Here is a 12500-nt window from a genome sequence, read left to right on the forward strand (position 1 = left end):
TCAGATGTCTGGTTAGTCCTTGTGTAGACATACAGATGAATAGGAGGAATAAGATCATGTACTTGCCAGTTATTGAACTGTCTATATGGTGTCATTTTAAGTACCGGTAACATCATTACCATTCCCTTCGAGTGTAATCATAGTGTCAGGAAAATTGTCGCTCAAAGCAGTCTGATGAACTGAAATACCTGCTGACAGTCATTGTAATATATCATGTTATGTCTACAGTACAGTATGTGCCTTTGAGAAAACATATACAACTAATGTTTAATCTGATACAACAGATAAATCAGCTAATTTGAAAAAATGATAATGTTATTTTTAAAATACTTTCCTAGAAGTTATTTCACCTCAAAGTGATATCTTCTTTTCTGGCTTCTCCACTACCACATGTATTGGTTGTCATGGGCCAAACATCAATTTGCATGGTTGCATTTATTTCCAGTCGGTTTACTGATAAAGCCAAAGTATACGATGACTCAGCATTAATCTCATGACTATTGCTGACTCAGAACACAATGAGAATGAATGGGGCAATGACCTGGGCAAACGCAATAACACTGTGCACGCTGTAGGAAATATATAAATTAGCATACAAGGCTAGAGAACAGCTTTAGTGAATACAGTCAGGGATAGCTAAAGAATAAAATCAGGAAGTGCAGACATACATAATGTACAGCAACAGATGTAAAGTATTATGCCAACATTAACAATTTCACAGCATTCCTGACAAAGTTGACTATGTCATTTGCAATGAAAGTTCTATAACTGTTGGATTCTATTTTGATTTTATTTAATTGAACCTTCCTTTGATTTATAATGCCTCTCGGACAGGACATCCATAGATGCACCATGCACAGTCACAGCACACTTCTTGTAGCATTAACCAAAACCAAAATAAATTATGTTTCAGTCAACAATAATGCAAGAGATTTGCTTGTAACAAACACTGCAAAATCCAGAGTGTTCATTTCACTCTCAGGACTTTACAGTGTATACTATTGCTTTAGCCACTAAAATGCCTATGATTGCCGGTGTTTTGCCTTGAACTGAATCAGTCCGCGAAAGCTTTAGACACAACATAATAGACGCATTGCAGGCATTTAAGGCTTGCAGCAAACACAAATTGCATGTAATTTCACAATAATGACAGTAATGTGGGAGATGTGCTGGTTAAGTTTACTAGCCCATTAAACGACAGACAGACCATCACCATCTCTCTACGTGGACTTATTACACACACACACACACACCCCCCCCCACACACACACACACACACCCACACCCACACACACACACACACACACACACACACACATCTGTGGCCCAGTGAATATACAGTATAATACGGAGTATGGTGACAGACAAATCAGGTGCTGTCGGAAGCACCCTGGTGTGGCATAATAATAAGATGATTCACTTCACAAAGATGCAGGATGAATGTGTGTGTGTGCGTGTGTGCGCGCGAGCGCATGCATATGCATGCATGTAGCGCTAGTCCAGCCTACCATCTGTGAAGTCGGAGGGGTAAAAAGGAAGTCTGCGGCACACGTCCTCGTAAATCCCTCGACCGGCTCTGAAGAAGTCTTTACACTGCAGAGCAGAGAGAGACAGAAGACAAGCTCTACTGAATTTTCATTTCATGCTGTAGGTATCCACATGGCTGATGCTTGATTATCCAGAGCCATTTACAATAAATATATTTATGAACAATGCAGTGCAACAGTGCAAATCTTTATCGCAAAATCTTTCCCAAATAAAGTGTGACAGTAGAGCACGCATCTACTGCCAGGAGACATGATCACAGTTCAGTGAAAGAAATAAAAGTTCTGTTTGTCAAACGAATATGAGCAAATTACCCAGTAAATGTCTTTTTTGGGGGGATTCTACATTTGCCTTTTAGGCACATACTGTAACTGATGCTTTTATCGAGAGCAATTTAGGAGTGAGTGCCGCAGCAGAATGTGCTTCCTTCTCCAACATTACAAGCAACAATCTGTTAAGAGTGCCAGGGTCAAAGCCAGAGCACCCTGATAACACATACACCTGTAATAAATATTGCTACACTTACTGAAAGGTGAAACCTAGCATATGGATGGGCCGTGGGGCAATGAGCAATATAGGGACATTTGTTAGAAGGATAGTCAGTGTGGCGGTGCCTAATGTGAATTCTTGAATATGAAATGAATATCTGCAATTTTCTATGGTGGTCCTACTAGTAATGCGTGTTGTTAAAGTGTACTAAGCTACAGCCACCCTCTTTATGTCGTTGCTTCAGATATAGCTCATTGAACAGGTTCTATATGAAACCATTTTATGAGGTCCACATCTCTTCCTCCTGTCCCTTCCACACCCTGGCAAACTCCGGCAATTATTCTCTCTCCGTCAGGATTGCAAATTCACAACTTTCAGTTCCATGTAGAACGTTTATTTAAAAGCATTCAAATTCGAAGAGAAATACAAGTTAAGACGAAAAGTTTGGCAGACGATTTTTCAGGTTGGCAGGGGAGGAACTCAGCAACAATGAACATGGGGTTATTAAAAAAATCCCCAATTTAATATTTCATTTAATATTTCATTTCATACAGAGAGCCCATATATGGGATCTCTGTATCTGTCTGTCCTTGTCCCTTTTATGCCCACTAGATGGGCACTGGCCAACTCAGGAACGACGCAAGTCGGGAACGAAGTTGGAAATGCATGCACTCGTTATATCGGTTGTCAGAGTACCTGTTGTACCCGTACCCTTTTATGCCCATATATGAATATCTCTATCTGTCTGTCTGTCTGCCTGTGTCGCTTTTATGCCCATATAAAGGTTTCTAAAATAAGTGACTGTATTGAGAAAAGTTTTAAATAATACGACTGAATCATGAACTTGATGAAGACCTTCTGGGTTGAAAGGTTGTTTGTTTAATAAATACACTGTGGGAGCATTCAAGATGGTGTGCGGATACTTTTATCCAGCACCTGTCGAAATTCACTCGGATGTGTGTGCATTATCCTTCAACTGCTTTTATTGAGAAAAGCCCTTGAGTAAGCCATTCCTATCAGGCACCCTCATATTAGGAGTGTTGTCAGTTTCTGGCAGAACAAAGTGCTTTACCTCGATGTAAACATCCTGGAATGCTTAAACAAAAAATTCGAGTTTGTCTTTTCTTCCTGTGAGAAAGCAGGGTTTTTTTATGAAGCCACACAGGCTTGTTCAACAAAAGCTGCTCATCCATTAAACCCCATATTTGTAATTAAATACTTTACTATAACCAGGGAATGCGCATGAGTGTGGGTGTGCGCATGTGTGAGTTTGCATGAATGTACCTGGTCCTGCATGCGCATGCTATTGGTGTACTGTATGTGTGAGCATTTTTCATCGCACACGTGTGCATCAGCACATCAACATATGTGAGCATGTGCAATGTGCACATGCACCCATGTTTTTATGTATGAGTGAGTGCACGTGCGTGTGTGTGTGTGTGGCCCCCAGCCAGCACTTGGCTCTGGTTTGATAAACAAAAGTCTCATAGAGGAATTAATGTCCACCTGTTTGCCATTCCCTCAGAATGGGTGATAGTATGAGGCAGAAAACAACAACACAACAACAAAAGATCTCTGAAGGTATACGGTGATGAGATATGTTGTGGGTGGTCTGACCTGCCATGAAGAGGCATGAGGCTGGGCATTGTTCTCTCCGTCTTATTTCTGCCACACATTCTCACCCTTCTCTACATCTTCTTTCTCTGCAGCTTCCCACCTTTCAGTCGACCAATTCAATGCCTTTTATGCCTCTTATGCCTTCACTCTCTTTCACCGCTCAGCTTGTTTATCTATCTTGTCTCTGTCTCTTTTCTCTGTCTTTTCCCCTCTCTGGTGGGCGTTTTTCCCTCACTGCGATGTGATGCTACAGTGCGGACTAGCCAACGCCAACTCGAACCTCCTGAGTCGCTGCCCTCCACACCCTCCTGTCTCGCATCAGGGTCTTGAGCTCTGCATTGTTGTTAGCTCCACTATCACACCAGTGTGTCTACATACAGTAGGTGTGCCTCTTTCCCCTCCCAGCTGCGCCTTGGGTTCACTCCCACAGTGTCAGTTTGCTTGCCACCAGTTCCGGGTGCCTGATGCACGCGCAGTGCCCAGCCAGCCTCATTCTTCTCTCTCTGACCTTGTCTGTGACCCGTGGGTAGGCCCCCGTAAGAGGTCCACGTTTCTGATATGGTCCGCACATGTGACGCCAAGTGCCATTCGTAGCATTGTTATGTAGGGGCCCCATTTCCACACTCTCCCTCACTTAAAGGGATAGTTCACCCGCAAAAATACTTTTTTCTATCGATTAGTCACCCCATGGAGACTTGAATTCATGGATATTTTTTTGTTTTTGTCGCATTCCTAAGCCAGTAATTCGATGACCGGCTGCGGTTACGGTAGGAGACACAAAGAGTCTCCTTTGTGTCTCCTACCGGAACCGCTGCCTTCCGGTCAGCTGGTCATCAAATTATTGGCTTAGAAATTCGACAAAAACAAAAAAATATCCATGAATTCAAGTCTCCATGGGGTGAGTAATCGATAGAAAATAAGTAATTTTTTTGGGTGAACTATCCCTTTCAAGCCCCTACACACCATATTAACTTGTCCTGACTAACGTCGGGAGATCAGTGTATACAGCACACTGTATACACACCGCACAGACGGTGGGCTGATGGTACTGTTGTGCACCTGCATGGGAGGAAATAACACCATTCCAGGAGGTGGTAGTAGTCTGCAAGAATCTGCAGTGTAACCATTGAGCAACAAAAACAAACAGACGGAGCACTTTCACGCTACTACTCTTAAACCCGTTTATGGTGCTCGGGATTAGCCTGGTAAAGCCCCTCCCTCCGGAAAATCTCATTTCCATTTGATTTCAGGAAGGAGTCTGGCCCTTGTCTGGGCGTTTCTAGCCCGTTCACCAAATGGACGAGCCTATCAGCGTCGTCGCTCATCGTTCTGTGATTGACAGCGAAAGTTGGCCAATCAGGTGGCGAGTTCGAGTGAGCCCGAATGGAACCGAGTGCAGCCTGAGTGCAGCCGAACAAAAACGAACGGCAGCCATCTTTTTTGACCGCAGTGTTGTCTACTCTCTTTTAAACTTCAAAACGCTCTCAAACTTCTATTTTGAGGCACGGAATTTACTTTTAAGATATCGTTTGAATAGAATTTAGTTGTTTAACTTCATATATGTGGTCAATCAATCATGACAGAGCCTATTTAAAAATAAAAATTCAGAGAACCGGCAGGGGCGGGCAGTGACACGCATGTATCCGAATAAGGCAACCTATTTTGGGCATGGCTGTCTCAAAAGTCCCGTTGCGTCACATTAGTCTGGAGGTGGTTAAAAATGCACTGGCTGAAGCGGTTGTCAGTCAACGGTATTACTCCCGCCCAACTCCAGCCCACAGCCAAAGTGAATGAATGGGCGATCATGCCAGACTCACTCCTGAAATAAATTACAAATGAGATTTCCGGAGGGAGGGTTTACCAGGCTAGCTCGGGATAGGATTGAGAATTGAGAATATGGTGTTGGCACTTTGAGTTGAACACACCCCTCACAATAACATTGTTTGTATGTGCAAGTTTTGCGTCTCACGCACGCACGCACGCACACACACACACACACACACACACACACACACACACACACACACACACACACACACACACACACACACACACACACACACACACACACACACACACACACACACACACACACACACACACACACACACACACACACACAATTCAATTCAACGGGCTTTATTGGCATGAGAAAACATACGTTTACATCGCCAAAGCAGAAAGCACAATACAACAATACAGCAATACAATCAAAACAAAAAATATGTACACACACACACACACACACACACACACACACACACACACACACACACACACACACACACACACACACACACACACACACACACACACACACAGTCCCCTCTCTTATCAAGGCAGACACAATTGTGCTTGAGAGTCAGATGAGCGACCCATGCATACACCTCAGTATCACCGACAGACGTGATACTGCCCCTACCAAATAATGATACAACAGATTAATTCCAGTATCAGTTTGTAGTTGTGTTTTTTTAAACTCTTTTTCAGCAGAGAGAGGCTGCAGCGATTGTCCTTTGGGACATGCGTGTCAAAATGGGGGGTCTAATATTAAAGATTTTGTGCCAGCGAGCAACATTGGATATTTGATATAAAATCCCACAGTTAAGGTCAATATCACAGCTCTGCATGAAGCAGGTTGGTTCCAGCTGTCACTACTGTGGAGCACAACTAATTAATCCAGTCTGAGAACTGCTGACGGTCACTTTGAAAAGTAACACTGCTAAAGTCTTTTATAAGTTACAATTATGTACCATATTTTAATAGTTTACATGAATTATTTAACATTTTCTGTAAATTAGTCCTATGTACACAGTTAACCACGTGAAGGTGTCATACAGTATGTGTTTCCAGTTCAAAGATGCTGACGAGCCAATCAAACAAAGCTTTGAGAAAATCAACTGGAACAGTAAATGGGTATGCCTGTGCCACCTTCTGAAAACCTGGGACTACAGTTATGCACAGAGCTGATTAACGGGGATAATAGGTGACATAATTACAAGCAATTAAATTCTACCAATTAAAAAGCAATGTAACAGATTTGCAATGTGATCGGTTAGATGCTTAATCGGTCACCTATTTGACGCTAAGATGAATTCTGTGCTTGGATCTGCTCTGTTTTCTACTTTTTTCTATTAGATTGTCTTTGTCTTTTAGTTACCATTAACATACTGTTACTATTATTATCATTTTGCTAGTATAGACAACAGTTTTGCTCTTTTGCTTGTTTTGCATTTAGTTTTATGCCTAACTTGGCACCTAAGGCACGCTTGACTCTTTATCTCCACCAGGCCGGACGGACGAATGCCGGAGATTTGGTTTTCTCCACTATCTATCTGTTTGTTTGTCTGTCTGTGAAAAGCTAATCTACGGCACCGCTTGACCAATTGGCAAGATAGTTTGCACTGTCAGTAGGCCAAGGAATAACCTCCACCTGCCTTCACATTTTGACCAATAAATTTGGCCACGCTCATTTCTGCCTGACAAGATTTTCCGCCATTTTGCGTTTTCTTTAAAACACACTTTTTGCTACCACACCTACATATTTTGTCCAAAACTCACAAAAATCGGTACACATTACATCTGAACTCATGTATTCAGATTGTTCATATTCCATCCCATTTGGCCATGATTGACTTCCAAAGTTTGCAGGCCCTGTGTACCCAAACCGACCAGAGGAGCCTGACCAGAGGAGCACACATTTCTAGTTCATTACCCAAGGAGCCAATGGGTAAATGTAGAGAGAAATGTAGAGAGACAGACAAGGACATAATGAAACAGAAGGGGAGTGAGTCTGCAGCCCTGGCAGCATAAGCAGTCCTCTTAGTCGCTGCTTTCTCCAGGAAGTCCTGTCATGATGAAAGTAGTAAGGGGAAGAGCTGGGCTGTACAGCTGAGTCAAACAGATGGTACAGCTGCAAGCTAGGTTTGGCTGTAAGGTACAACTTTCCCTCTGCAAAATGTATTGCGTTATAGAAGCTGATAAATAAAAGTCAAGTAGTCCTGCAACGAGGGGATCCGCCTTCTTTGAACTCCCCTCTGAAAGACGAGAGGGAAAAGCTGGAAAGATGCTTGCCAAAATGTTGAGGGTCCAATTCCCCACGAAGTGCATGTCTGTCTCAACCTCATTAGTCGAACAGTGACCACATATCCCGCTTTCTTCTGGTTGCCAAGATTTCTTATGACTATCTTTTTTCGAGTGCCAACTGGTTGGTCATTAAGCCTGTACTTAGGGTTAGAGTCTGTCTCTGCTTTTTATTCTGACATTCATAATCTCTTTTTGGGGTAATATAACATTTTAATCTATCTACTACTGACTACTTTTAGTTTATTCACCCAATGTTTTAAGTAAATAACATTTGAGAAATGTTGTGGGAAATCTAACATATTGGATTTTTTTGTGTAACTGATGTTTTTTTCTGTATAATATACAATGTATATTTTCCTGTATATTTAAGATTCGTGAAATCACTTGTCAATGTGCGTTTATATGCGCACAAAGACACTTCAGATGTGTATAATAAACACTGTGTTATATGATGCTGTGGCCATCCATGTTGCACACACTTAAAGCACATTATGCACCATACAGTACGTTGTATTTCAAGTTGATGTCTTTTGGTGTTTAAGGCTGTGGGCAATGGGCATGTATACCATAGCCTGTCAACTGTGAGCATTTTTATTGTTAAAATAATAGAAATTATTGTATGCATGTACAGTACAGTACAGTACAGTACAGTACAGTACAGTACAGTACAGTACAGTACAGTACAGTACAGTACAGTACAGTTCAGTACAGTACAGTACAGTACAGTTCCACTCCATCCCCAGGAGAATCTTTCCTGGATTCAGGATTCTATATCTAGTACATATCCAATGTGAAAACGGAAAACGTTTTTTTTGGACACCTGAAGGTTTAAAGGGAAAACAACAATGGTCAGTGTAAACATTTACAAAAACACACACATTGTCTTCACTTGTACTGTACCTACAGTACAAGTGAAGACAGTGTCTGATTCTATTCTTTTTAACAAGTGTTTGTAAATGTTTATGGTGGGTATTTTTCCTTGCATGTTGTTGAGGATATTTATGCAAACTTCGGTCCCATCTAGTATAGCTGTGATGACTGAGTGGAACTCATGGTCACATTATATAATATTTCAGTCAAAATCTTAACTGGATTTGGATATTAGAATAAACTTATTTAGGGCTCTTCTGGTCTTTTATTTTAGTCTCTCTCTCTCTCTCTCTCTCTCTCTCTCTCTCTCTCTCTCTCTCTCTCTCTCTGACAGGACTGTGAGAGATGTGTGGTCATTTCCCCGCTGCGGTGGCCCTGGCAGTGGCTGATGCAGATTGATTAGGGAGGGAGAATGGATGGAGGAGAGGAGAGCCAGGCATGTGAGGAACAGCGGCAGGGGTGGTGGTGTTGGTGTTGGTAGTGGTGTGTGTGGCTGAGAGGACTGTGCAGAGAACACCCAGGGAGAGAAAGATTAGGGGTGTGCCGATATATCGTCCTGCGATATATTCCGATATTAAAACGGGACGATATGTATCATCATGACGTCATACTGTATTGCAATATTCTTTTAATAAAAAAAAATATATATAGGGGGGGCTAATGAAAGTTAGAGGAGTTCTTACTGTATGGTGTATGTTAAATGAAATGTGAGCTTACCATAATCACAGTAATCGTTAATCATATTCAAGGGCTTTTTGGAGAGAAATGTGACTCCAGTCACTTTCAGTTTAGAGCACTGCAGAGGGCAGGTGTGTCTGTGTCCAGCTGACGCTCGTTAATGTTACATGCATCAAGGCAATTATGTTTCTGCACTGTCAAATAGGCCTGGATCTAATCTAGAGCAACTTTAAACTGAAGATGATGGCCAATTTTCATAATAATTGAACAAATAAAACAAACGAAAAATCGTATTGTATCGATATCGTGAGCCCACTATCGTGTACCGTATCATATCGTGAAATTAGTGTCGGCACACTAATTTGACTAATTTCACACACACTAAATCGGCACACCGCTAGTCATTGGGGTATACTTTTATAATGTACAGTACACAGAAGTTAGGGATGGAGCTGGTACACGGTTAAACATATACATGCAAATAAATCACTATACATTTAGCACTGATTAACCAAATAAATAACTCATATAAAATATTGTCTATAATTATAGTAGTGTGGTACACTCGGCTGTTCTCAGATTGTATTTAACATATTAATTACTTCTAGAATTGCTTGGTTATAATATACGATGCTTTTTCCAACCATGCGTAGGGCAGAGCAGTGACGGTTGAACCACCCTACTCACGTTCAAAGCCTCAGGGTGATGATTTATGTATGAAATAACCATGTGAAATGTTGCTGGCTTCCTCGAAATATATAAATATTAAGTGGTAAAGGGAGCTTTGTATTCTACATATGAACCCCAGTTAAGTTTCTTTTTTATATCTATATATAACAATTTTTATTGAGCAAGTACAGGTTACAACAAAGGCATCTTGACAAATCCCAAACCATAAGCGTTTCTTCAAACAACAATTTCAAGGGGCAACAAGGGTTTTGTTTCTCAGCATAATTGTCCAAATATAGTGCACATTTAATTATTCGCAGGTTTTTCTTAGATACAATCCTCTCTTATTTGCGCATGCACATTTCGGCAAATACTCTCACCCACATCTACCTTCACTCTCACGCACGCACGCACGCACGCACGCACGCACGCACTCCTTAGGGTTTTAAATTGCCGGGTGACTCTGCAGCTCCATTCCATCTACAAGAACCCCAGTTAAGTTTCACTTTAGTTTTTAATGGCTTGTAACTTCAACATCTTTTGACATAAATCACACATTACCCAATTCCCTGCATGCCACCTCTGAAACATATCGTCCTCCAACCATTTTTCTAGTTTATCCCTACCTACTGTAGCAACCGGGTTCAGATAGAGTGATAGTACAGTAGGTGTCATTGAAGTTACAGTCAAGGAAGAACTTATATACTTAGGGTGCATATTATACAATACACGATCTGGAGAGAGTATACTGTAGCACTATAAAGATTAGGGGTGTCACGATACGCCTATTTCACGATTCGATTCGACTTTCGATATTAAGGTCACGATTCGATTCGATTTTCGATACGATATATATTTTTAAAACGCCCTTTTTTTCAGCTTTGAGGGCTATATGATTATTAATTTAGGCTATTGTCTTGATTTGGAAAGAAAAACACATGGTATAAGTCTCTTTTATTTGAATAACATCAAATGAGAATGAGAACAAAAAGGGTTTTATGCCCTTACAACAACAACATTCTTGTGAAGCTCTATAACTAAATTAAATCTAAATAAATAATACAAAATTGAACATGTAAGAAAAAAGGATCCAAAAACAACTGTTATTTGGCTACATGTTCTTAAACTTCTTAAAGTATGTTCACATTGTTTGAACAGGTAAGAGCTTTAACAAACAAGAAATGTGAATACTAAGCTACGCCATACTATTCACTTTTTATTTTCAAATTCTTCTTCAAGAAGATGAGCATGTTCACATTTTCTGGAGTGAGGGCATTCCTTTGAGCTGTCACAATGTCTCCTGCTGTTGAGAACACTCTCTCACTTGCGACACTTGTTGCTTGAACAGCAAGATAATGTTTGGAGAGCTTTGCTAAATGTGGGTAAGACTGCTCATTATCTTTCCACCATTTCAGAGGATTTGACTCTAGAGGGGTGACTTTGGCCATCTTGTAGAGCTGAATCTCCTCTTCCACAACTTCAGGCCATGGTTTGGGGGCTCCTGCTTCTGATGTGGTGGGGGCTGTGCTGAAGAAATTGCCAAACAGTTCACTGAGTGCTGTTTTCTTTGCTGGGGGGGCTCCAGATGCAGTCTCTAAATCTTCTGCAGGGCTCTGGCTGGGCTCTTCTCCAGAGGCCTGGGTCAAAGGTCACATAAAACAGATAAAATAAATGAGAGGTCTATGCTTCCCTCCTGAGGCCATTTGTGGTGACATTTTTGGTGTGCTTACTGTGCTATCATGAAATATTAAAATGTTCTTTAAACTAATTATATCTTAGAAGAATTATATCACTTTTAATATTTAACATGACTTTTTTATAGTAGGAAAATCTTAAGATTTCTTTGTTAAATGAATTGACCACATACCTGTGTGGGACTGGGATGCTGTTGCAAGATTTTCTCAGCCAGAGTTTTGAAGATCTCACTCCGAGAGAAGTCATCCAGGTGGGGTAGTGACTTGAACCTAGGATCTAGTGCAGTGCTCTCATTCAGAAACTGTTGAAGTGTTGGGTCTGAATACCTCTCCTTAAAGTTACCTGCTATAGCAGATTTAATATCCCTCACAGTTGGTGAATCTGTGTCACTGGGTCGCATAGATGTCAGGATTGTGTGTTGGAGGGGAAGGACCATAGATACAGTGGGTTGCTGTTCAGAACTAAGCAAAGTAGTGACTGTTTTCAAGGGCTTCAGTACCCCAACCACCGCCTCCATGACTTTAATCTCTGCATCAGTGAGGGTGATGAGGTCCTTCACATTCTTTTTCACGCTGTCCTCTGTGAGAGCAGCATAAACTGCCACTTGCTGCTCTAAGTAGCGTTCTATCATTTCATAGCTGGAGTTCCACCGTGTCACAACATCTTGAATTAGCTTGTGAGGGGTTTCATTTTCCTTACAAAGTCCTAGCAACTTTTGTTTGCTTTTGAAGACAGCTGCTGCAGTTGTACTGCGGTGGAAAAAAGCAACTATCCTCCTGACTTTGCCCAGAATACGGGACATCTGGTTAACTCCTAACCCCTTCTGTGTTGCCAGATTCACTGTGTGTGCA

The 12500-nt window shown here is 41.4% G+C and overlaps 1 protein-coding gene across 4 annotated transcripts in view; it reads right to left on the reverse strand.

Moving 5' to 3' along the window:
* slc4a11 (solute carrier family 4 member 11) overlaps positions 1 to 12500 on the reverse strand; it is a 122726-nt gene that overhangs the window by 23112 nt on the left and 87114 nt on the right. For all 4 annotated transcript variants that reach the window (XR_013932107.1, XM_080413858.1, XM_080413856.1 and 1 more), the window contains exon 9: positions 1509 to 1593. Coding sequence is in view for 3 of the 4 variants with exons in the window: in XM_080413858.1 (XP_080269984.1) it covers positions 1509 to 1593 (85 nt within the window). In the remaining variant the exon portion in view is untranslated. The remainder of the gene's footprint in view (positions 1 to 1508; positions 1594 to 12500) is intronic.

The sequence above is a fragment of the Gymnoscopelus braueri genome (assembly GCF_963280865.1).
Source record: "Gymnoscopelus braueri genome assembly, chromosome: 19".
NCBI lineage: Eukaryota > Metazoa > Chordata > Actinopteri > Myctophiformes > Myctophidae > Gymnoscopelus > Gymnoscopelus braueri.